Source organism: Tarenaya hassleriana, unplaced genomic scaffold (genome assembly GCF_000463585.1).
Source record: "Tarenaya hassleriana unplaced genomic scaffold, ASM46358v1 Cleome22, whole genome shotgun sequence".
NCBI lineage: Eukaryota > Viridiplantae > Streptophyta > Magnoliopsida > Brassicales > Cleomaceae > Tarenaya > Tarenaya hassleriana.
In genome coordinates, this window is record NW_010965541.1 from 2,317,174 (window position 1) to 2,341,311 (window position 24,138).

At 36.3% G+C, this 24,138-nt stretch overlaps 5 protein-coding genes and 1 non-coding gene across 6 annotated transcripts in view; 2 read left to right on the top strand and 4 right to left on the bottom strand.

Annotated features, from left to right (window-relative positions):
* LOC104815159 (probable plastid-lipid-associated protein 8, chloroplastic) overlaps positions 1–4,205 on the bottom strand; it is a 34,825-nt gene extending 30,620 nt beyond the window's left edge. Inside the window, 2 exon segments of the mRNA XM_010543475.1 lie at positions 3,971–4,144; positions 4,146–4,205. Of these exon segments, the coding sequence (XP_010541777.1) occupies positions 3,971–4,144; positions 4,146–4,205 (234 nt within the window).
* A 2,182-nt stretch (positions 4,206–6,387) lies between these two features.
* Positions 6,388–9,074, top strand: LOC104815111 (protein PGR). The gene is made up of 5 exons (XM_010543432.2): positions 6,388–6,677; positions 6,785–6,898; positions 7,773–7,995; positions 8,351–8,609; positions 8,814–9,074. Exons 1-5 carry the CDS (start codon positions 6,529–6,531, stop codon positions 8,936–8,938), a joined length of 870 nt encoding a protein of 289 aa, XP_010541734.1. The 5' UTR covers positions 6,388–6,528; the 3' UTR covers positions 8,939–9,074.
* Positions 9,075–15,275: 6,201 nt separating this feature from the next.
* Positions 15,276–16,991, top strand: LOC104815112 (peroxidase N). The gene is made up of 4 exons (XM_010543433.1): positions 15,276–15,521; positions 15,617–15,799; positions 15,908–16,070; positions 16,452–16,991. The coding sequence occupies exons 1-4, from the start codon at positions 15,312–15,314 to the stop codon at positions 16,880–16,882; spliced, it is 987 nt and encodes a 328-aa protein (XP_010541735.1). The 5' UTR covers positions 15,276–15,311; the 3' UTR covers positions 16,883–16,991.
* Positions 16,992–17,723: 732 nt separating this feature from the next.
* On the bottom strand, positions 17,724–19,354 carry LOC104815113 (40S ribosomal protein S8-1-like). Its single transcript, XM_010543434.1, has 5 exons — positions 19,253–19,354; positions 19,076–19,148; positions 18,482–18,818; positions 18,093–18,271; positions 17,724–18,016 (listed from the first exon to the last, which is right to left on the bottom strand). Exons 1-5 carry the CDS (start codon positions 19,254–19,256, stop codon positions 17,941–17,943), a joined length of 669 nt encoding a protein of 222 aa, XP_010541736.1. The 5' UTR covers positions 19,257–19,354; the 3' UTR covers positions 17,724–17,940.
* A 232-nt stretch (positions 19,355–19,586) lies between these two features.
* Positions 19,587–19,659, bottom strand: TRNAA-AGC. Its single transcript has one exon. It is a non-coding gene; the product is annotated as a tRNA-Ala (tRNA).
* A 691-nt stretch (positions 19,660–20,350) lies between these two features.
* On the bottom strand, positions 20,351–23,305 carry LOC104815114 (protein EMBRYO SAC DEVELOPMENT ARREST 3, chloroplastic). The gene is made up of 5 exons (XM_010543436.2): positions 23,189–23,305; positions 22,970–23,085; positions 21,825–21,990; positions 20,755–20,847; positions 20,351–20,627 (listed from the first exon to the last, which is right to left on the bottom strand). The coding sequence occupies exons 1-5, from the start codon at positions 23,268–23,270 to the stop codon at positions 20,497–20,499; spliced, it is 588 nt and encodes a 195-aa protein (XP_010541738.1). The 5' UTR covers positions 23,271–23,305; the 3' UTR covers positions 20,351–20,496.
* Between the last annotated feature and the right edge of the window lie 833 nt (positions 23,306–24,138).

The window sequence follows — 24,138 nt, forward strand, 5'->3', positions numbered from 1 at the left end:
GACTTCTTATCGTGCTTGAGAACAATTCTCAAGTTCCGATACCAGTCTAAGAAGTTCGTCCCGGTCAGCTTATCCTTCTCAAGGATAGATCGCATTGTCAAACTCGGTACGCTACCGGTTGACGCCATTCCTACAAAAAAGACAAACAGAACATACAAAACAAATACAGATTCTATTAATGATCAACTACCAGCTAGCCCATCATCAATCAGTGTCTACATATCTATGATCTACTACCAGCTAGTCCATCATCAAACAATGATAACATAGATGAAAAATGAGCTATATTCGCATACAGAAAAATAACCCTATTATAATTTTCTATATGGGACTAAGATCCATATTTTGCATAAGAATGGATTGTTACACCCATCTTTATGCTATTTAGGTAGACATCTAATGTCGATCACATCCAATGTGACTCTTAGATCCTTTTATGAGACTATGATATCGAATATCATTGCATACTCGTCTCATCTGTACCATTAAGTCTCAAGTCAAACCTGACGACCTAACCTAAGGTAAACCATATTCAAGCTATGGGAACCACGATTTTCCACCCTGCCTCACAAAGATAATCCGGCACGCTCAGCTTTTGCATGACCCGTGTTACGGACGATCGATGTCTTGACAGGCGCTCTAGTAATGGGAGGTACACACTTAGCATTACATAAATAAGGGATTTTCGAAACCACACTTAGATCAAGCATCTACTTTCAAGTTATGAGAACCACCATTTTTCCATCTTGCCTCACCAAAATAATACGGCACACCCAGCTTTGGCATGGTCCATGACACGTACGATCGATGCCTTGACAAGTGCTTTACTCGTAGAGCTCCTAGATCTAACCGGTTTCTGTGCAACGATTGTTCATAATCCGAATGGACAATCCAATCGATTATGCAATCCCAATCCCGAAGCTCCCACTCAATCAAACATATATAATATCTTGATTAAATTACATACATTCATTCACTATGGACCATCCATAAGAAAGAATCATGTTATTCTGAATCACAGTTGATCGGTTTTAAGCAACGATTGCTCAAACCAGATCCCGAAATGCAAAATCAAATTTTGGTGAAGCGTCGGGTCCAAGACCGTTCGGTCTAGGCCTAGATCGATCGGTCTAGGTGGTTCGGTCTTCGGGTCATAGTCGGTTCGTTCGGTCTGGAATGGTCAATCCGTTCAGACTGACTCTTCAGTCCGTTCGGTCTGACTCTCCAGACCGTTCGGTCCAGACCAATGGTCCAGACTCTTGCCCCTTCGGACCTTCTCTCTCGGACTAGTGACCTAGATCGGACGGACTGGCTAAGCAGTCCGTTCGGTCTACACACCTTAGTCCGTTCGGTCCAACATCTTGGTCCGAACGGACTGGGTCATTTAGTCCAGAGAAAACGACGAATCCTAGACCGTCCGGTCCAGAGGACCAGACCGTTTGGTCTAGGTGGAAAAACGCGATCAGATCACGTTCTTCGTCGTTTCGGTCCCGATTCAGATCCGAATTCGACCCTGTTTTCGCCTGCGAACTCAGAACAGAAGCCTCTTGCACACTATGCAACAAAGAACATGAAATCTACCCTAGATCCATAATCAAATCATGCATAGCATCAAAGCAAATACGGATTCAAACAATTCAAATCCTATAACGTGCGTGATCGGGTTCTAACAAAAATCATGCAGAGAAACCAGGCTCTGATACCACTGTTGGTTTTCCTGGGATCTCTAGAGCGATCTAATTCCTAAGAGATCAGTTATAGGATTTGCGCAGCGGATGAAAAACAAAAATTTTGATGAAACCCTAAAACCTATCATGCATGATCTTGTAGAAACGTTAGAACGCTTACCTCAATCGATCCGGGGCCTGTTCCAATTGATGTGTTCGTCTGATCACTATAGACAAGAAGAATACCTTGCCCTCTACACGTATCAACACCTCGGGATGGATTCCAACCTTTGGAACTTGTCACGCGAAGTGACGGACGTGTGAGGCGCTCCTAGTCATGTTGACTTGACTAGGGTTAATAGCTAAACCCTATGGTGGACTCCATACATGTGTGTTTGCGATATAGTCATGTGTCACTACAAGAAAACAACAAAGGGTGACGCAATAGTGATGCAACCAAAAGTGTCACCATTCATACCGTCACCAATTCAGATTTCGTCACCAAGCGTCACCCTTTGGTGACGCAAAAAGATGACACAATTATTGCGTCACTAAAACGTATTTTGGATCCAAAAATATATTTTTTGATCCCGAATCTAATCATATACCCTAATCCCGACCTCTAACCTCCAACCGCGATTTTAAGCCGAATCGGAAATTCTGAAATTGAATCCCCGAAATCCACTTCCCAAGAGGTCACCCATCCTTCCACCACTTCAACTCAAGCACGCTTAACTTTAGAGTTTCAATTGATAAGCAACCAACTGTTCCAAGTTAAACTTCTGATACATTACAATATTAATACATATACATATACAAATATTTATACTTACAAATATATATACGTATATGTTGTACATATATACACATACATAAAATATATATTTATATATATAACATACGTTTGTATGTATAAATACATACATATATATATAAATACACGATTATATATATATTGATATGTATATATATAAATACACGATTGTTGGGAACACGATTATATATATATTCGTATATATCATGATATGTATAAATATATAATATATATGTATATATAAAATACATATTTATATATAAAATACTCGTATATTTGTATATACAAATACAAATACACATATATATATAATATATACGTATACATAAAATATACGTTTTATATATATATCCGTATATTTATACATACAAATACACATAAATATAATATACGTATATATAAAATTTATATTTATATGTAAATACTCGTATATTTATACGTACAAATACATACATACATATATATATGTATATATAAAAAAATATATATATATATATATATATATAAATATTTGTATGTTTATACGTATAAATAATAAAATATAGATAATTGCGTCACTAAAAGGTGACTAAATTGCGTCACCAATTCGTGATGCAAATTTTACGTCATTTTTCGCGTCACCTTTTAGTTACGCAACTATTTGCATCACTGTTGCATCACTATTTAGTGACGAAAATATTGTGTCACTATTTGCGTCACTTTTGCGTCGCCATTTTAGTGACGCAAATTTTTTGTATCACATTTTCTGTATTTTCTAGTAGTGTGTGATGTGACAGCCAACGTCATGGGAGGTGATGGACGTGTGAGGCGCTCCTAGTCATGTCGATTTGACTAGGATTTATGGTTAACTCTATGATGTGATATCATACGGGCATGATTGTGAATGATGTGATATATTGACATGTTGTTATTACTTGTATATTCGTTGTATCACCGTTCTCGTTGGGAATAGAATGACTGGGATCAACCCGGACTACTCATTAAACAGTTGTGCTTAGCCTCGTGGGTTTATCTTTTTCAGATCATGAGGAGTACGAGTAGCGAAGTAGGGCGGTGACGACTTGAGAGAAACAACATCATGTACGGGTTTTATATTTGAACTATATATGGGACTTGTATTCCCACATCTTTTACGGTTGTATTAATTATTATTCGTACATGTGTGGTTTTACGACGTTAATTGCGTGATGTATTCTCGCTGCTTACTCTGTTTTAAAAATGTTTTTGGATTTCGTATTTTTGCTTCCGTATTATTTTATTATTTTTCTCGGTTTTTGACCATGTGGCCCAGTCTGTATACTGTGTACGGGTTACGGGTGTCACAGTTACAACCTACGTCGCTTAGAAATCAGATGATAGATCATCAAGAGATTTGTCAATCCAAAGATTCAAAAAACACTGCACAATCTTTGATAAAATCCAATCGAAATCGGATATAGATTAAAGAGACATATATATCTGGCAGCGAGAATTTCCACGAAATGCATACTTTAGAGAGGATGGAAGAAACGAGATCGTCAGGTCGTGTACAAAGCTCTGCGTTTGGTATCGAGACCGAATTGACGACGAGGAGTCTCAATCTTCTCCTATTATGCGAATCACACTTGAATGGAATGGTCACTGAGAATGGAATAACTCTTTGGTTCGATGAATGGATCCGAGTTCAGAGTTCGGAGTTCTAGGAAGGACGACGAGATTGTGAGAGAAGAAATAGCGGACGCCATTGTTGTTGTTTGGGAGAGAGGGGAAGACTGTTTAGGCGATGAGAGATCAAAACTGAGTTCGTTTGATCATTGGAACTGAGGTAATAAGGACTAAAACACTCTATCACCATTGGAGTAGAAGAAGCCATGGTCGCCATTGCACTAGAAAAACACCGAGAATTTTCTCGGGAAAAAGAGCACCGAGAATTTTCTCGGGAAAATCAAAGAGAAGAACGATATTTCAATCGAAAAACTTAAGAGAGTTCTGATACCATTTTCCGATTGTAGAAACAGAAACAGAGCAATGAGAAAAAGAACTGATAATTTTATTATTGATTAATGGTTTATATGGGTTTGTCTGTACAACACTGTAACTGATTCTAACTAACAAATGAATCTCGCCACAATTCCGAGTGCATTCGAACAAATGACGTGGCATGAGTGTTAATAAGACGATTATCACAACTTGATGGTGGCACATCAGATTTAGGAATCGGGGGTGGCCCCTCACGATATGCAAGCAGAATTGGGAACAACCACGTGGATAGATGTTTTCCTCTTGCGTTATCTCTGTACAGATTTGAAAAATGGAAAAACTTGTGCATTTTTCTTTTACCTAATAAATGTTCCGCTAACCATCCGGTAGTAATAATTCAAATATAATTATATTTAACATAAATATCAATTAAAAACAATAAATTATATTTAAGGGGTGATGAATTGGAGTATTATCCAAAATACCCTCCTTTTACTAAAACTACTTCTCCACATATCTTTCTCTAGTTGTGACCTTGTGACCAGAAATCAGGTATGGTCACATGATGGTCACATTGGTCATAACGTTAAATTTATAGTGATTAGATCAAATCACCATGGTCACACCTTACATATCACACTAATCATTTGGTAAAATCATCAAAAATTTAACGTTGTGATCAATGTGACCATCATGTGACCATACAATTATTCTGGTCACAAAGTCACAATTGGAGAAAGGTATGTGTGGAAGAACTTTTAGCATAAAGAGGGTATTTTGGATATTTTGCCTGATGAGTTATATGTAAATTTTAATGAAAATAATATAGTGATTTTTATAAGTTATCGAAGATTTTTAAAATTGATTGGTAAATATTATAATAGTTTACAGCCGTATCAAACATTGATAATTTAAGATGGTTTAACGAAATATCGTCTAATAAATCTAATCCCTATAAACAATTTAACAATGATTTTTTTTTAAGTAGTCATATTTATTTTTATTTATATTTTATCTCGTTGATCATCCATACCTCATTTCAAATTATTACATTCTATATTTGTTTGTACATTTTTTTTTAAAAAAATACCTAAAACTTTTTGAGCTTGTAATTTGGTGTAATATTAATTCACGAACTTGTACGTACGCCTATTTATTTCCGAATTTGTATTTTTTAACACAATATTTCATAAACTTGCTTAACAGTTTTATAATCGTCCATAATACTAATTGACCAAAACAAATTTTAGAAATTATTGTATTAAAAAATGCAAGTCTAGAAATTATTGTATTTAAAAATAAAAGTTCAGGAATTATTGTGTTCAAAAATACAAATTCAGAAATAAATAGGCACACTTATAAATTTAGAAATTAATATTATACCAAATTATAAATTAAAAAATTTTCAGATATTTTTAATTTTTTAATAATGGTAACTTTAAAAAAATCTAAATCAAGGAAAAATAAAAATGAAATTCAATGTCTATTAATGATTAGGGTCAAAGTTTGATGGCTAAGTAGAAACTCCACCTTTTTTAAATGTTAAAGGGAATTAAATTTTTATTTAAGAAAAAAAAGATGAGGAAGATTCTAATGAAACTTTTAGTTTATTTATTTATTTATTTTACTTGAATATTTTCAATCTGTATTATATATTTTGAAATTTTTATCTAGTATAAATACTACGAATAATAATAAATAATATTCAAATCTTTAAAATATTGGAAACTAATATATCATTACTACGAATATAAAATGATTATATTCTTATAAATCAATTTTATTGAGAGAACTGTAAATTAAATTTAATTGGATATATAATGGTCGCGTAGGATATTGAGCTTTGATCTAAAATAAAAGAAAGAAAATCCATGAAAAATATTATACTTCCAATACATTTTCTATTTTATAGATTGAACCCCATAGTCTTCCGATTCTTCAACAACTGCCCCCGAAATTGTTTCTGTTAAACTGACCCCAACAACTTCACTTCAATGGAGCGAGGAAAGAGCTGAAGTCTCTTCTTCATCTGCTTCCGCCGGAATCTACAAGCCTCGCCGTCGAAGGATCCATCGCTGTCGCCTGAAAATGGAAACGCCTCCTCAGATTCGGCTTATCTTCGCCGTCTCCGTTTCCGCTCTCATCGCCTTCCGATCATACAAGCGGAAGTCTCTCGACCTCTCCGGTGCACTCGCCGGATTCATCGTCATGACCATCCACTTCGCCGCCGGTTTAAGGTTTCCAGTCTCGGAGCTGTCATCTTCTCCGCATTTGGTTTGATGATTGGTTTGTCATTTGTCTTTGGGTTTGACTTCGATCGAATGGTTTTGTGCGAATTTGGAAGGTACGGAGCTCTTCTGCTCGTCTTCTTTCTTTCTTCGTCGAAGCTCACCAAGGTTGGAGAAGAGAAGAAACGACGCGTTGATGCTGATTTCAAGGAAGGTGGACAACGAAATTGGTATAATTTTCACATAACCCAGATTTTGTCAAGAGATTTTTTGCTTGGTTTTGTGGGTTGCAACTGTGAAATTTGTGGCTTGTGGGTGTTTGCAGTTTTTGTATATATATGTTTACTGGAGAGTTACCACATAACATCTCCTGTTTCTGTGGAATTATGTTATGACTAGTTTGTCACAGTGACAGGAACCTGGTGTTTCAAATTCAGGATGCATACAGAATAAAACTTTTGCTCTCTTTGAATTTGTGTGTTTGTTTTTGGGTTTAGGGTTTTATCAGACCGATAATTTCTTGAGCAAACTCTTTGTGAAAGTTTGGTTTTGATGTCAATCTAGTTTGGGCTGAACTTGTTTGTGTCATCTGAAAGGATGTATAGATCATGAATCCTTTATATCTTCCATCAAAGAAATACTAGTTTTGAGAAATGGAACTCTATAGCATTTGAGAGTGTAGAAATGCCTCTCCATAGCTCGAAAAGCAAATAGTTTCGCTTGCAACATCTTCTCGGTGCCATGAACTTTGTTTTATGTAGGGTTTATCCTCTTGGATTTGTTGGGTCTTAAGTGTGAGTAGAGTTACTTCCTTAGTTTCTAATGTTTTTCGTTACTAGCTTAATAACGAGAAAAGGCATAATTGTGGAAAATGTGCCTTGTTTTTCGTTTTCTTTTCTTTTGTTTGTTTCGATTTCTTCTTGTTGAGTATGTGTGATTGTTTTGAACAAGCAGATACAAATCATTATACTTATTTGATTTTTGCATGTTGATGTTGAAAAGATTTGCAAGTTTGGCTAGAACGGTTCTCCTTCGGAAGTTATTGTTTACTTGCCAAGCAACCAATTACTGTTGATCGGTAACCACAGAAATTTCTCGTTGCAGGGTACAGGTGATGTGTAATGGTGGGATTGCATCTGTTCTAGTTGGAATTTTGTCAACATTGACCGGATGGCAGGATAAGTGTTTAGACTCGAAAGAGTCTGCCATTGCCACAGCTCTTATTGGCGGGATCATTGGTCATTATGCTTGTACTAATGGAGATACTTGGTCCTCAGAGCTCGGTGTTCTTAGTGATGCACAGCCTCGGCTAATCACAACATTGAAGGTTTTTGCTCTGCTTACAATTTTTTGAAGCTCAGAACTATGAATTACTTCAAGTTGATTATTCTTGACGGAATAGTGAGAGACCGAGTAGGAGAGATGGTAAATTTCCTAGCTTTTAAAGGCTATCACTTTCGTAAGGGGAGAAAATCAGTCTCGAGATTTCCTTATTTCCCTCTCATGTTTCTAGTGAATTTTAAACCATTGCTTTGTTTGTTTCCTCTGGATCGAACAAGCAGAGTGTATTTCTAGATCTCTTATTATCTTACATCTGCTGCATAGTTTTGGTCTATTTGCCTCGAACCCATTTGATCATTTCTAATCAAGTTTCATTTTATTTTTTTTTACATTCTCCTCAGCCGGTTAAGAAGGGCACAAATGGTGGAGTTACGAAAGCCGGGCTTTTAGCTGCCATAGCAGCAGGAAGCGTTGTCGGATTAGCATTCCTCATATTCGGTCTTTTCACCACAAGATGCGAAATCAAAGTGGCTCTCAAGCAACTCTTAGTCCTTCCGATCTCAGCCCTTGCTGGATTGTGTGGAAGCTTGATAGATTCCGTTCTTGGAGCAACGGTACAATTCAGCGGCTTCTGTTCCGTTCGGAACAAGGTAAGGATTAATAGAAAAAAGAAGAAAAAGAAAAAGACAGAAACCTTAGAAGCTTCAACGAAACCCCATAGTCTTCCGATTCTTCAACAACTGCCCCCGAAATTGTTTCTGTTAAACTGACCCCAACAACTTCACTTCAATGGAGCGAGGAAAGAGCTGAAGTCTCTTCTTCATCTGCTTCCGCCGGAATCTACAAGCCTCGCCGTCGAAGAACTGTCGACGGGGCCAACGGTGAGGAAGATATCAGGTTTGGATATTTTGGATAACAATGGCGTGAACTTCGTCTCAGTGCTCTTGACCTCCTTCCTCACTTCTCTTGCTTGTGTTTGCGTTTTCTGAATCCTTCCCTTCTTGGAACTTGCCAGAGTTCATATGAACTCTTTGGAGTGGATTCTTTCTTTATAAAACCATTCTGATTTTAATTTTCTCTAGTAACCGCAAAATCATAAATAGTTATTTACAAGTTATAAGCGAATCATTCTGTAGCCGTAACCAAATCTTAACAAATTTGTTTTGTTTCATAATAAGACAAACATCAATCATTTTTAATTTCAAGCGCTAGTCTTTATGTGCTAAACAAGTTGCACTTTGCACGTTTTTATATTAGTTTCTCATTCTCATTTTTTTACTTTGATTTTCTTATAGTTAATATTCAAAAAGTTACATGTAGTTCAACATGTAACTCTGATTTTGTTACGATTACATTACGACTCTATTTTAAAACCATCCATTTGTATTTCACTACGTTGATAGTTTTTCAACATACTCTTTAAATTCAAAGACGTTAAAAATTTCATACATTACTCCTCAAACCTTGAAACCTTAAAACATTAAACAACACACCTTATATCAATTAATTTCGACTTCAAACATGAAAAATGTTTGAACTGTCTGAATTTAAATGTTGAATAATGTGTGAATTTGGAAGTTTTATTTATAACAAGTCATATTTTTTTATTATTTTATCGCGTATAAATTACAACAAGTGACAAAAATATCGCAATTTAGTAGTTTCGAAGTTACAAGAAGTTCGCAACCACAAATTTTGTCACACTTGTTCAAAATAAAAATTCTAAACATCATGAAATAATAACAAAATAAAAAAAAAAAACTTTAGGTTTGGAGTAGGAGGGTATAACCTAAGCAGCTACTTGGTTCTGGTGTGTCAAATGGAGGTGCAGTCATAGAAAAGGATGTCCTGTCCGAAAAAGAAGAACCGATATGTTTCTCACCACTTGTTTTACTATCCCAGCATAGAAGAATCATCAGAAGATATATTTGTATTGAATGATGCAAATAACTAAGATATTTGTACACAACTGGAGTGGGGTATACAGATGGCAAATTCAGATGTGTGCTCGGCACATCCGAGAGGGAAACACACAAACATCTATTCTTCCAATGTACCTTCAGCAATCATCAACGATTCACTGTCTACAGACCTACACGGATGTTTACCCTAGATGATGAAAAAAAAAAGGCAAAACCACTTTTGTCAAAAAGTGGTGGCAATGGAGGCTGAAGAAAGGCGGTGCCCTTTGCCTATATAAGGCGATGGTACGAGCCCCGGTAAATCATCCCAAACCAAGAGCAAACACACAGGGTAAAGAGAGAGTAAAAGAAATAAAGGGAGAGTAAAAAAAAATATGGTTCTCTTATTTTTTCGGGTTTTTTCTCTTCATTTCTGAGTGTTTATTTTCTCCTATATTAGAGAGAATTATTCTTGTATGCTCCTTATAATAGAGAGAAATATTATAATTCTTTGACAGTCAGTATAAATCCTTCTACCGTTCGCCCGTGGATGTAGGCACTCTGTCGAACCACGTAAATTCTCGATGTCCCATTATTTATTTTTCTCATTTCAATTTAATTGCCTAATAGTGATTTATCCACGTCCGATCCTAACAGTGGTATCAGAGTGCTGGTTTTCAACTGGTTGTTCAGAAAAACCCGTTGGATTAAACTTTGGTATAGATATTGCAAAATGGCAACTAAGTATGAGATAAAGAAGTTTGGCAAAAATAATTTCTCGACATGGAAGACAAAAATGAGGGCAGTTTTAATGAAAGAGAATTGTTTGGCGGCTATCAGAGATGGACCAGATGAGATGAGCGATGAGCAATGGAACGAACAAAATAAACGAAAGTGCCATTACAAGTCTACATCTAGGTCTTGCCGATTTTATCTTGAAGGCGTAGAAGAGTTGGAGACTGCAAAGGAGATTTGGGAGGCTATGATGAAATTGTACGAGACGAAGTTAATTCACAACAAGATTTTCTTGAAGAGAAAGCTCTACACCATGAGGATGTCAAAATCAACTGGTAAGACGGGACACATCAGTGCTTTGAATGCACTATTTTCAAAACTCTCGAAGATGGGTTACAAAATAGATGTGAAGGAGCGTGATTAAATCCTACTCCAAAGTCTACCACTTTCATATGATTCACTCATCGTCAACATGACCAGTAATACCCTCACAAACTATTTAGTCTTTGATGATGTTGCAACTACTGTTCTGGAAGAAGAACTGAGGCGCAAAAACAAGCAAGACATGTTGGTAGGCTCGCAGCAAGCAGAGGCCTTGGCAATGGTGAGAAAAAAATCAATGGAACATGCATGGCTTCAGTGGGAGTCAGAATGCTGAAAAGTCAGGAAGTAAGAAAAAAATCAAATGTTATCACTGTGGTAAGAAAGGTCATACTAAGAAGCAATGTTGGCACCTCAAGAAGGGTAATGAGAATAAAGGAGCAAATTCGCAAGGAAATATTGCAAGTACCTCGAATGGAGAGATTTTGTACAGCGAGGTGACAACTATCACTGAAGGCTGACATAAATTTTCTGATGTCTGGCTTCTGGACTCAGGAGCTACATGGCACATGACCTCACGGAGAGAATGGTTCCACCAATATGAACCTATCTCAGAAGGATCTGTATACATGGAAAATGACCATGCCTTGGGGATCGCTGGCATTGGTACCATTAAGGTAAAGATGGACGACGGTGTAATCCGCACCATTCAAGGGGTATGGTACGTGAAAGGCTTGAAGAAAAATCTATTGTCAGTTGGACAATTAGATGATGTTAGGTGCAAAAAACGTATAGAGAATGGGATCATGACCATTGTCAAAGATGCGTTTGTAGTGATGAAAGTGGAAAAGGTGGCAGCAAATCTGTACATGCTTAAAGGAGAGAATACGGGAAGGAGAAGCAAGTGTCGTAGAATCAAGATCAGCAGAAGAATCGATGATGTTATGGCACAAAACGCTTGGTCACATGTCGGAACGAGGCTTAAAGATCTGGCAGAACGAGATCTTCTCTTGGGGCTCTAAAAGGTGGCATACCATTTTATGAGCATTGTGTTACAAGTAAACAACACAAATTGAAGTTTAGTAGTTCAACTGCTCTAAGCAAGACTATCCTGGACTTGGTTTATTCTAATGTTTGGTAGGTACCAGTGACGCCCTTAGGAAGTGCAAGATACTTTGTATCTTTCACTGACGATAACTCCAGAAGATGTTGGGTGTACCCCATCAAGAAGAAGTCAAATATATTTGAAGCTTTCAAAATCTTCAAATCGTGTGTTGAGCTTGAATATGGAAAGAAGATCAAGTGTTTAAGATCAAACAATGGAGGAGAATATACTGGCGATGAATTCAACCGATTCTGTCAACAAGAAAGCATCAAGAGGCAGTTCAGGGTAGCTTACACACCACAACAAAATGGTGTAGTAGAGCGGATGAACGGAACCTTGTTAGAAAGAACAAGGACAATGTTGAGAGCTGCAGGATTGGCCAACATGTTTTGGGCTGAAGCAGTCATGACCACCTGTTATGTGATCAATCAGTCTCCATCAACCGCAATTGATCTGAAGACACCAATAAAGATGTGGACAGAAAAACCAGTAGATTATTCTCACCTCCATATGTTTGGGAGTACGGTCTATGCGATGTACAATGCCCAAGAAACAACTCAACTAGATCCAAAATCTAGAAAGTGTGTTTTTTAGGGTATGCTGATGGAGTCAAGGGGTATCGTCTGTGGGATCCTACTGCCCACAAGGTATCAACAGAGACATCGTATTTGTAGAAGGAAATGTGGAAAATGATAGCACGTCAAAGGAAAAGCCAGAGACTGTGATAGTCAATGTTGAAGATTGAGGGGAACATCAAGTTCCAAATTCTTCTAAAGATTTATGATGTCGAAAATCTAGGTGTAGAAATATGAATCAAGTGATAATTAACCTAGACTCAACAAATACTGCAAGTATACGGATCGATTGTAGTAGTTAGGGTCGAACACATGGACAAATAAACAACGGAATAAAATCCAAATCCAAGTCTAAATCCAGAGAAAATAATATGAGTATAAGAGTGTAGCAAAGCAAATAATAAAAATGGTTGTACTGCCGCAGACCAAATGACCTGCTGCAGACTGCAGGTCATTTGCGGTATATCATAGGTCATCTGCTAGACTGTAGGTCATTTAACGCATAACGCATGTCATATTTCACAGATCACAGGTCATCTGCCGCAGTTTTCTGTTACAGACATTTAATCAAACATCTTATGTGCATACAAAAAAATGATCAGAATATCACATGAAAAAAAATCAACGAGAAGAGTATTTGAATAGATTAGATAAACTATATAAGAAATAGATGAGATAGAGAAAATATTGGAGAAAAAAGAAGATCAAATAACAAAACTTACCGATTTTTAAAAGTTAGATTATCACACAATCGTAGAGAAATACTGTGAATGGTAGTTTGGATATTTAGAAAAAAAAAGTATAGTATGCAAAAGCTATTTTTTGTGAGATATTTTGTAAATTTCATTTTTGTTTGGATATATTTTGTCAACTGCCAATATTTTTTAAAATAAAGAAATTGATTGTTTCTTCGTTTCATCGCTGAAAGATTTTTTTCTTTTGTTGATATGTAATCGAATTTTTAGTTATGTTTGTGTGCTAACTGTTCATTCTTTATAGACTTAGAATCATCTTCTCAATTCATTTTGCTTCTATTATCTCTTATTCGCAAAGTTACTGCTCTCTAAGTTATTTAGATCAGAACCAAGTGTTTGTGGCCGGATGGTTAGAGTGTTGTCCCAAGGGACTTCACATCTAGGGTTCTAATCTCGCACATGGGGAGAGAGGCTAATTACGGCTAAAGGCCGTAATTTGAAAACGGCTGTTCCCGGATCTGGGGAGACGTAGGTTGGGGCAAAGGTTCAGGTGAACTCTCGAATTACCAAAAAAAAAAAGTTATTTAGATTAGAGTATTTTTTAATTTTAAAATATTTTATATTTGTAATTCACATAAAATAATATATGAACCTCTGTGTTGGGATATAATAATACAACCTCTTCGAAAATATATTTTTTTCTTTGGTAAAAGTTCAACCAAAGTTCAAAGAATGTATAATTAGTGGTTACAAGAGGACAAATTTAGCAGTAAAGGATTTGAAATATCTGCACTCACTATATTATATTAATTATTATATGGAACGATAAGTATAATAATGCATGGCGTGACATTGTGGTCCAAAGTGGAACTGTATGTGTAAGTGCACTATTAGACAATTGTGATCTTACGTTTCAAAACACGAACCAACTTGGAATTTGGCAGCACAGGATTTGAGCTCATTTTGTTTATTTTCATTAAAAATACTTGTATTTAAAAAAAATCGTTTTGGTTTGATTTTTATTTTTCATATTGGTTCCGTATATTAAGTTATTTTTGTTTTAGAAAAAAATTACACCTTTTCATTTTTTTTAGATCATATTGGATTGGGATATGATTATGTGTTAATATATCCATCCATAATTCTAATGCCGCGGTATCGTTTCGTAAAAATTTATTAAATAATTCGTACATTCCAAGTACAATCGATGCATTTGAAATAAGGTACAACGACCCAGGACCTCACACACCAACACAAGATATTTCAGCGTGTTTTGTCCTCATTCACACGTATACTGAGACACGTCTCAATAGATCACCAATCCTTATATTGGTCTAGAGTTAGCACATTTAATTTTGGAGTTCTCTCAGATAGTCAATCAAAAAGGTAAGTGCACCCTATTACTCTGAATAGTCTCACTAATTCTTTTATCGTATCTTAAACTGTATAATCTCATATCTATACAGCCTTCAAATCTCTCTCATTACGGTGCATTCGATTCATTCATCTATCCCTTTGTTCTTAGTCCTTAGTGATACTCGGAGAGCCGTTCATGTGTCATCTGCACCGGCAAACACTTGTAACCATGATCATAACTTGGGATATCACCATATATTAACACTTAAAAAACAAAAACAAAATCCAATTTTTAGTGGGTTTCAATGTATAAAGCAAAACATTCACCATCCAAATGTACCACGAAGAGGGATATTTGTGAAATAATCATATTCTTAATTAAAATAATGCAATCCGATAACTATGAACAATGAAGCTGTGACAATGTAGACCTAGCACTAATCACACCATGGTATTCTAATATCGAGCTTAATGAAATATATTCTCTGAAGAATTATAAGAAAACAACCTTCAATGCCGCCGTACGTAACCACGCACTAATGCAATTTCCTAATCGTCATTAATCACATATCGTATCGAATTCTTTTCCTATAAATAGGTCTCAAAGATTATAAATCTGTATTCCACAAGGTATCTCATTCCCTTAAGCAAATTAACCATAGCTAAAACCAACCATGCAGAAGCAAGCTAAACTCTTGTTTGGTGTCGTAACACTGTTTGTTTTATGTTTAGGGGGCAGGGCACAGCTAAACCCTTATTTTTACGCTCAGTCGTGTCCGAATCTCTTCCAAGTTGTCCGGAAACAAGTCATGACTGCCCTCAAAGCCGAGATTCGAATGGCCGCTTCCCTCATTCGCCTCCATTTCCACGACTGTTTCGTTAACGTATGCACTGTTATTTCATAACCTAAGTCGTAAATTTGTCTACGTAGAGAATGCATGGCATCTTCTTAAAACGTGGGAGTAATTAACGTTTTCAGGGTTGCGATGCATCGATATTGCTTGATGGAAACAATGGAGAGAAATTCGCGATTCCAAACGTGAATTCGGCTAGAGGATATGAAGTGATCGATAGTATCAAAACCGCTGTTGAAAACGCTTGTCCTGGCGTTGTATCTTGTGCCGACATTCTCGCGATAGCTGCTCGGGACTCGGTCCTATTGGTAAGTATATATACGTTTTCAACACTTGGTGAAACCCTAAAATCGCTTTGATCTCGAGGGTTAAAGCGATACAATTTTTTGGAAACGAAACCGGGTTTTGACTGGCAGAGTGGAGGGCCTTCATGGAGAGTGCCGTTGGGAAGAAGAGATGGATTGGTCGCAAACCAAAGCAGTGCAAACAATCTTCCATCTCCCTTTGATCCCTTAGATGTTCTTATTTCCAAGTTTCAAGCCGTTGGACTTAACATTACCGACGTTGTTGCTTTATCAGGTTTTCTCATTTCTCACTTCTACATACTTATTAACACAAAACCCTAACTATACCACCTTAAAAGACGGGGTTGTGCACGGTCCGGATACCCGATATTTTGAGGATTACCCGAATCCGAATCCAAATATCTCTCTGTCTCATTAGATAATCTAGATCGAATCCGTTTTGATCAGATATATATATATATATATGCACGTTATCCGAGTTTACATATAAAAATTCCATTTTTTTGGAATAAATATCAAGTATTAGAAATTAGTACGAGTATCGAGTTTTGTATTATCCCAATCCAAATCTAAAAATTTAAGATAGCATACGAAAACCAATACTCGACGAAGAAATTTAACTACTGTGAAACTTAACGAACATTTTGATTTGAAGGAGCACACACATTCGGACAAGCAAAGTGTGATCTCTTCAGCAACAGGCTCTTCAACTTCTCCGGCACTGGAGCTCCGGACACAACCCTCGAGACTACAGTGTTGTCCGATCTACAAAGCTTCTGTCCGGTGGGTGGCAACGGGAACCGCACAACTTCGCTGGATCGAAACTCGACGGATCTTTTCGACAACCATTACTTCAAGAACATTCTGGAAGGAAAAGGGCTTCTGAGCTCTGATCAAATTCTCTTCTCCAGTGACTTAGCCACGAACACAACTAAGAGCCTTGTTGTGGCTTACGGTTCCAACCAAACCTTGTTCTTTATGGATTTCACGAGCTCCATGGTCAGAATGGGGAATATTATGAATCCTGTAAATGAATCAAATGGGGAGATTAGGAAAAATTGTAGGGTCATTAATAACTCGTCTTGAACTTTTTCACGCTATCTTCTTAAGTTCATCAATCGACGTCTTGCAGTTTGATGGTATGGTTAGTAGTGTGTAATAATAATAAAAATAATAAGATGGGTGTTTGGGTCTTTTCTGTGATTCTATTCGATCAATGTTTGGAATAATATTTAAATAGCATATTCGTATAAATTAAATAAAAATTCGAACTCAGCTGGAGTAAAATATCAGTTACTCCAATACGAATCTTAATAATGGAAAATCGATTTCAAACTTGTTTTTTTTCGGGTGGAGGTCTCTAATTAATAAAAAAATTTCTACTTGTAATTGAAAAAAAATAAAAAGTTGAATCTAAATTCTTAATTATTCCAATTATATTTATTTCGTCCCTAATTCGAACATCAAATTTTTCCTAAAATGATATATAAATTCGAACATCAAATTTTTCCTAAAATGATATATAATTTAAATTACATTGTTTATTTCCGACCTCCATACTAATGTGGGCGTTGTACAAAACAAAATATTACAATTATATATGCTTAAAAAAAGTTTTACTAACTGAAATTTTACTTATCTGGTTTTTTTATAGTTTATATATATGTATAGTATTTATTTATGATATAAAAAAATTATCTTAAAATAATTATATGTAAACACTAACTGAAATAGAACGCGTGCCTTCCTCCCATTAACCAAATGGATCACACCCCTGTCTACAAATGGTATGGCATGTCCGTACCAAAGGTGCCAATGCAATCCACACGACTAGACATGAGACTCGGTGGACATGTCATTCGGGTTTACGAACATGAATCGAAGGGCTGAACAGTCATAATCAGATATTATAGACAAAACATCAACATCATCTTAATCCCATAATTCTAAGACAACGGGAGGATCAAATTAACCGAGAATGTTTTATAAAAACTCAGGCAAGAACATTGCTCAAGTTCAAGAAAAATTGTCATCACATCCAAAGGGGGAGTATGCCAATCTCAACACCACATACTAACCAGACACAAGTATTGTGACACCAACAAAACTTGAGGATATCATAACAACCGAAGAAGCCAACGATTCTAAGCAGCACCCTTGCCCTTCTTCTTCTGGATCTTCTTCATGTAGAACTCCAGCTCTTTGCCCTCCAAAATGTATCTGCAGACAGACCGTAAACAATCTTATAAATTCTCCTAAGGAGAATGTGGTGAGCAAAGCAAGAGATGAAACATACCCATCAGCCCGACCGCATTGCCCAGGCCTTGATGAGATACATGCGAGCAACCGACCGCTCGCGAATTGGTCCTCAATGTGTGAGTCAAGAGCACGGTTCTTTTGGCGCTTCTCTAGCTTCCTCAGCACGTGGTTGCTCTTCTTTGTCTCCTCAGGAGCAGCAGCACCATCTTCACCTTCCTAGAGTAAAACACACACAAGCCCAAACACAAAATGATCACCTAGCATTCAGCAACCAGGACAACAAATTTACGCTAGGAGACCTCTCATGGCAGACTAGGATTGCATTCCTCCTATAATCTCACCAATCTCACAATCATATGTAAACAATATTGAGAGCGTAACAGATAAAATTACAGTAAGTACCACTAAACAAGAAACAGTTCTCACCTCTCCTTCTTTCTTGCCAGAAGTAGCTGGAGTCTTTTTCTTGCGGCCAATCTCAACACCGTAATGTTGGAGATACCATTGCTTGAAGGGCGCAGCATCAACCTGAACTATGGCACTCTTGACTAGTGTCTTGGTACGAACAAGCTCGTTGTTCGATGCATTGTACACAACATCGAGGATCCTGGTCTTGCGGGTGACGGCCTCGCTTCCCCAAGAGTAATTCCCAGTGTCAAGCCTCAGCGCACGCCACTTGACGTTCCCTCCACGAACCCTAACCCTCCTTACAGTCTTGTTACTGGAAAGCTTGGTGTTTGCTGCAACTCTTCCGAGCTCATACCTTTCATCACACAAACCAGATATTACACGACCCAGTTGCTTAAAATATCGAAAACAGAAGATATAAAAATCAGCCTTTTATAAAAAACGAATGTGACCATTTGTAAATCAACTGAAATTTGACCAGTATCAATAACATCACCAGAAAAACTGTTCCAACGAGAGGTACAAGACACATTTATGGGTAACCACTATCTCAGCTTCCACGATTCAGAAACAGATTTTGTGCCATACAGAAGCAGCGAAAAGAAAACTCACTTTCGCTTTTTCCTCCATTGCTTCTGCTTCCCACCAGTCGCACGCCTCTTGTGGATCGAATCACGAGAGATACCTAACAAAAACCAGATTCCAACTCAGATTTCGCTAACACAAAAGAACCGGAAGATATAATTTCAGAAGAATGAAGAAACTCAGAAGAAAATTCGGCGAACATACCCATCGCCGCAACAGGAGATTTCTAGGGTTTCTTCTCCCTCCCTGCAGTCGCCGAGTTTTACACCAGCAGACGGAAGAAAGCTCTCTGGTTAGTATTTAAAAGCAAAACCCTAGTAGCTTCAATTCGTAATTTACCCAATTACCCTTCACATGATGGGCTCATATATAAAGTTAGGCCCATAGCTTTTAGTCACATAATTTGGGCCCACGATGAAGTTCACATTAAAATAATAAGTTTTCCCTACATTTAGTTTGTTTTTGTTTTGATCTTGATTTAAATCACGAAAAAAAAAATCCATTTGGATCAACATATTATTAAGGTACAAAAATCCAGTGGAGATGCGGGGTATCGATCCCCGTACCTCTCGCATGCTAAGCGAGCGCTCTACCATCTGAGCTACATCCCCTTTACGACTAGTTTCATTTATAAATTATAATATAAGTCAAAAAAACTGATGACGAAAATTGTATAATAAATCCCTGAAGGTTTAGAATTGAAACGTTGAGTTTGTTAGCTCAAAAGGTTTGTTCGGTGGCAAATAAGGTTTTTATTTAAATTTATTAGAAGTTATCTCTCATTCATATTACTTTCTGGTGTACGAGTAACAGTACGAGAAAATATTGAAAGTTAGAGTTGTCTATTATAAACTTATATTTTTAATCGAATCAACCAAATAACATGCATATATAGATATAAAATAAATCTAATCCCATTGGAAAAATATAAACTAGTCTTATTCAGACACAAACACTAATTCTAATATGAATATAATTTCATAATAGATAAGTCTAAATCTCTATAATTTCCAATAGAAAAGAAACAAGGAGAATGCACACAGAAAATTTTCGAAGACCATTTCGTGTCTTGAATTGCAGGTAAAGAGATCTGTTATTTCTTGATCACTTGATTCTAGTGTTCTCTTTCTCTCCGCTCCATTCCATTTGAAGACAGGACCCAAAAAAAAAGGAAGCAGAAACATCTTACCCATGTCTTGCCTTAATATGCTACTTTGTGTCTGAATGTGAATTTGGACAAAGTAGTTAGCTCGAGTAAAAATACCTCTTATATATATATATATATATATATATCACCGTTAATGACATAAAGATCGTTGTATAGAACTTCCACTGCAAGTGTAGCAAAACATTGCACAGAACAGAACCTGTCCATGAATCAATCAGAATTGGTACATGGAATGTTATTGCGGTTTGAATCAACATGAATGCAAATGGGCAATAACTCTTTAAGAATTCGGAAGAAGCCGGCCATTGTACATCTTGTCGAGTAGCTGACGAGCATCGGGCCTCCTAAGGAGACCTTTGTTGTTGGGTAAACCTGTGCCCAAACAAACAGGACACACCAGTTTGCCTCGACCTGTTGTTTGCCCACGCGGAAAAAGAAACACGGATTAGCCGCCGCGGAGAAATCCATACCCCTATTGCCAAACAGATCCGTTTGATGAACAAACCCAATAGAATAGCAAGAAAAGGAGCGAACGAACCGTAACAGTTTGGACATTCTGTAAACTCGTAGACGTCTTTAGCTCGTTTTCGGTTGAGAGCTTTCCATTTTCCTGTACCACCACACATATCACCTAAAATCATAAGACCAAAAAAGGAAGGAAATGAAACTTTATCCACCCATTTTAGCAAAAACCTTTCAAGAATGTTTTCCCGTTCTTTAAGAGTCCAGATATCTGATCAACCACCCCTTTTTTTTAATCATAAAACCCCAAAACATAAGATAATAAAGACCAAAAACTCCTAATCCATCATATAGTACATCTGAATGATTCACCAAATCTTCATGGATGGACTTTCAGACACTAAAACACGTCACAGTTTCGTAGTTACAACTTAGTATTTGGAGGGAAACAGCTTCTGAAGAAACACATGACAATAGCAGTAGTACAGTACAACTAAAGGTTGCTGAACATAGACTGACCAAAATGTATTATCTAACAACTAAAACTCATTCGGGATACTGTGAAAGGGATTTCAAGTCGGTGTTTATATCATTCCTCAGAAAGGGAATAAGTAAAAAACGAAGAAATACCACTCACAAAGAACGGCACCACTGCCAAGACAATTTCGGCATACAGCTCCTCGTGTTTTGTCTAAAGCCAGTGCCTTTGGTACAGACACAAAGGTGTAAGCATTGTTAATCAAGGCTGCAGATGAACACATACATGTCATCCACTGCCTTCTTGACATCCATGTTTGAGCCTCCTGAAGCAAGAAACCGAATCAGGTAAGAGTTACCGTTTAAGATAAATAAAAGAATTATAGAAAACAAACACTGTACATTGTGGATGTAAATTTTCGGGTTTACCAGAACATACGTTGTTGATGGATCTTTTGCTTGAAATAACAAATCAGACAAAATTCACTAAACTAAAATGCGGGTTAAGACCAAACAGAAGAATTCCATAAGGTTGCTGAACATAGACTGACCAAAATGTATTATCTAACAACTAAAACTCATTCGGGATACTGTGAAAGGGATTTCAAGTCGGTGTTTATATCATTCCTCAGAAAGGGAATAAGTAAAAAACGAAGAAATACCACTCACAAAGAACGGCACCACTGCCAAGACAATTTCGGCATACAGCTCCTCGTGTTTTGTCTAAAGCCAGTGCCTTTGGTACAGACACAAAGGTGTAAGCATTGTTAATCAAGGCTGCAGATGAACACATACATGTCATCCACTGCCTTCTTGACATCCATGTTTGAGCCTCCTGAAGCAAGAAACCGAATCAGGTAAGAGTTACCGTTTAAGATAAATAAAAGAATTATAGAAAACAAACACTGTACATTGTGGATGTAAATTTTCGGGTTTACCAGAACATACGTTGTTGATGGATCTTTTGCTTGAAATAACAAATCAGACAAAATTCACTAAACTAAAATGCGGGTTAAGACCAAACAGAAGAATTCCATAAGCTCCAAACCAAAACGATTCTGTAACAAAGGATGGTCTGAAACTTCTCCATTGCACGAGCTTTGAACAATGCCCGGAACATGAAAAAAATCAGAGGTTTACTACTTTATCAAACCTACATACTATGCTGAAACTACATATGGAAATTTTATTATCGATGAGGGCCTAGCCTGCACCAATCTCGCTTGGAATTTTCAGGTAACAACATACATCACTAGCCAATAAAAATGAGATACCGGACCAAGATAGACTGAAATGAACAAGCTTTCCAAGATATAAATCACGAACTCAAGTGAGATGAAATGGAATGCTCATACTTTAGTAGTGTAAACCGAAACATTGTGTCGGAAACTCAATCTTCACAACTAGTACAATAAATTTCTTTTCTTCCACAAAATCTTCAGAAATTTTCCTCTATGCTTTAAAGAACCAAATGACAAACGATAAGATTACATTGTAAAGCTTAAAAGAATCAAATGACACATAATTTCTTTTCTTCCACACAGTTTTCAGAAAATTTCGACTATGCAACTACAGAAGATTGGGTACCTTTCATATCAACGATAAGATTACAGAGTTCAATCCTACTCTATGGTGTGTGTTTTTTTTCTTCTCTAATTAAATTTTTCCACCAAAATTCAAAACGAAAACAAGATTTTCTGCGGAGAGAGTACAAAATCACACAAGCAAAAATCTCAGGAGGAATAGAACCAACGAGAATATTGCAAGGAGATGCCAGGTTTTGTTCTCTTATCGAGAACAGGGAAAAAGGGGACCTGGGTGTGGTCGGGATTCTCCGACGACGCATCGAAAATGTCCGAACTGGAATCCTCATTCTCCGGGCTCGATTTCGCCCGAACCCGAACCCGGTCCCTTCCACGATTCGAGTTTGCTGCATCGGACACAAACCAAGAGACGAGTGTTCAGCGAAATCCAGATACCTCACAGAGAGAGAGAGAGAGAGAGAGAGAGAGAGAGAGAGAGAGAGAGAGTACAAAGAAGTGGAGAAGCTCTGGGAAGACAACAAGGAAGTGCAGTGGGATGAGAGGCCAGGAAAGATGAGGCCGCCATTTCCATATATCTATCTCCTCCGCTCTGAAGAGATTTTGGCTACGTAAAGGCCTTATTCTTCCGACATATAAAAAAGGATAATTCCATTTAAAACTCTGTACTTTTCTCTCGTCTCAATTTAAACCCTTTACTTTTTTTTTATCTAAAAAAATATTGTATTTTTAAAAATTGGCAATTAAAACTCTATACTTTTAAAAATTGGCAAATAAAACCCTGAACAAAAAACAATATTATTTAATGCTGACATGACATCCTAGTCATCTGCCACATCATCAATCCCTAATATTTAATAATATTAATTAATAAAAAATAAAAATAAAATAATAAAAATAAAAATAAAATTTTAAAAATTATATATATTCATAAAAATTATACACATATATAAACATATTTATAAAAATTTTAAAATTATATACATATATAAATATATTTATATATACATATATACATATATACATATTTATATATATATCTATATAATACATACATATATATATGTATATATAAATATGTTTTATATGTATGTGTGATATATACATGCTTTTCTAAAAATCATATATATATGTGATATATGCATGATTTTTAGAAAAAAAATACATATACCATATATGCATATAAAACATATATATATATATGTATTATATATATGTGTGTATATATATAAATATGTTTATATATGTGTATATATGTATATCATTTCATTATATATGTATGTGTATAATTTTTAAAATTTTATTTTTATTATTATTATTATTTTATTTTTATTTTGTATTAATTAATATTATTAAATATTAGGGATTGATGATGTGGCAGATGATTAGGATGCCATGTCAGCATTAAATAATATATTTTTTCGTTCAGGGTTTTATTTGCC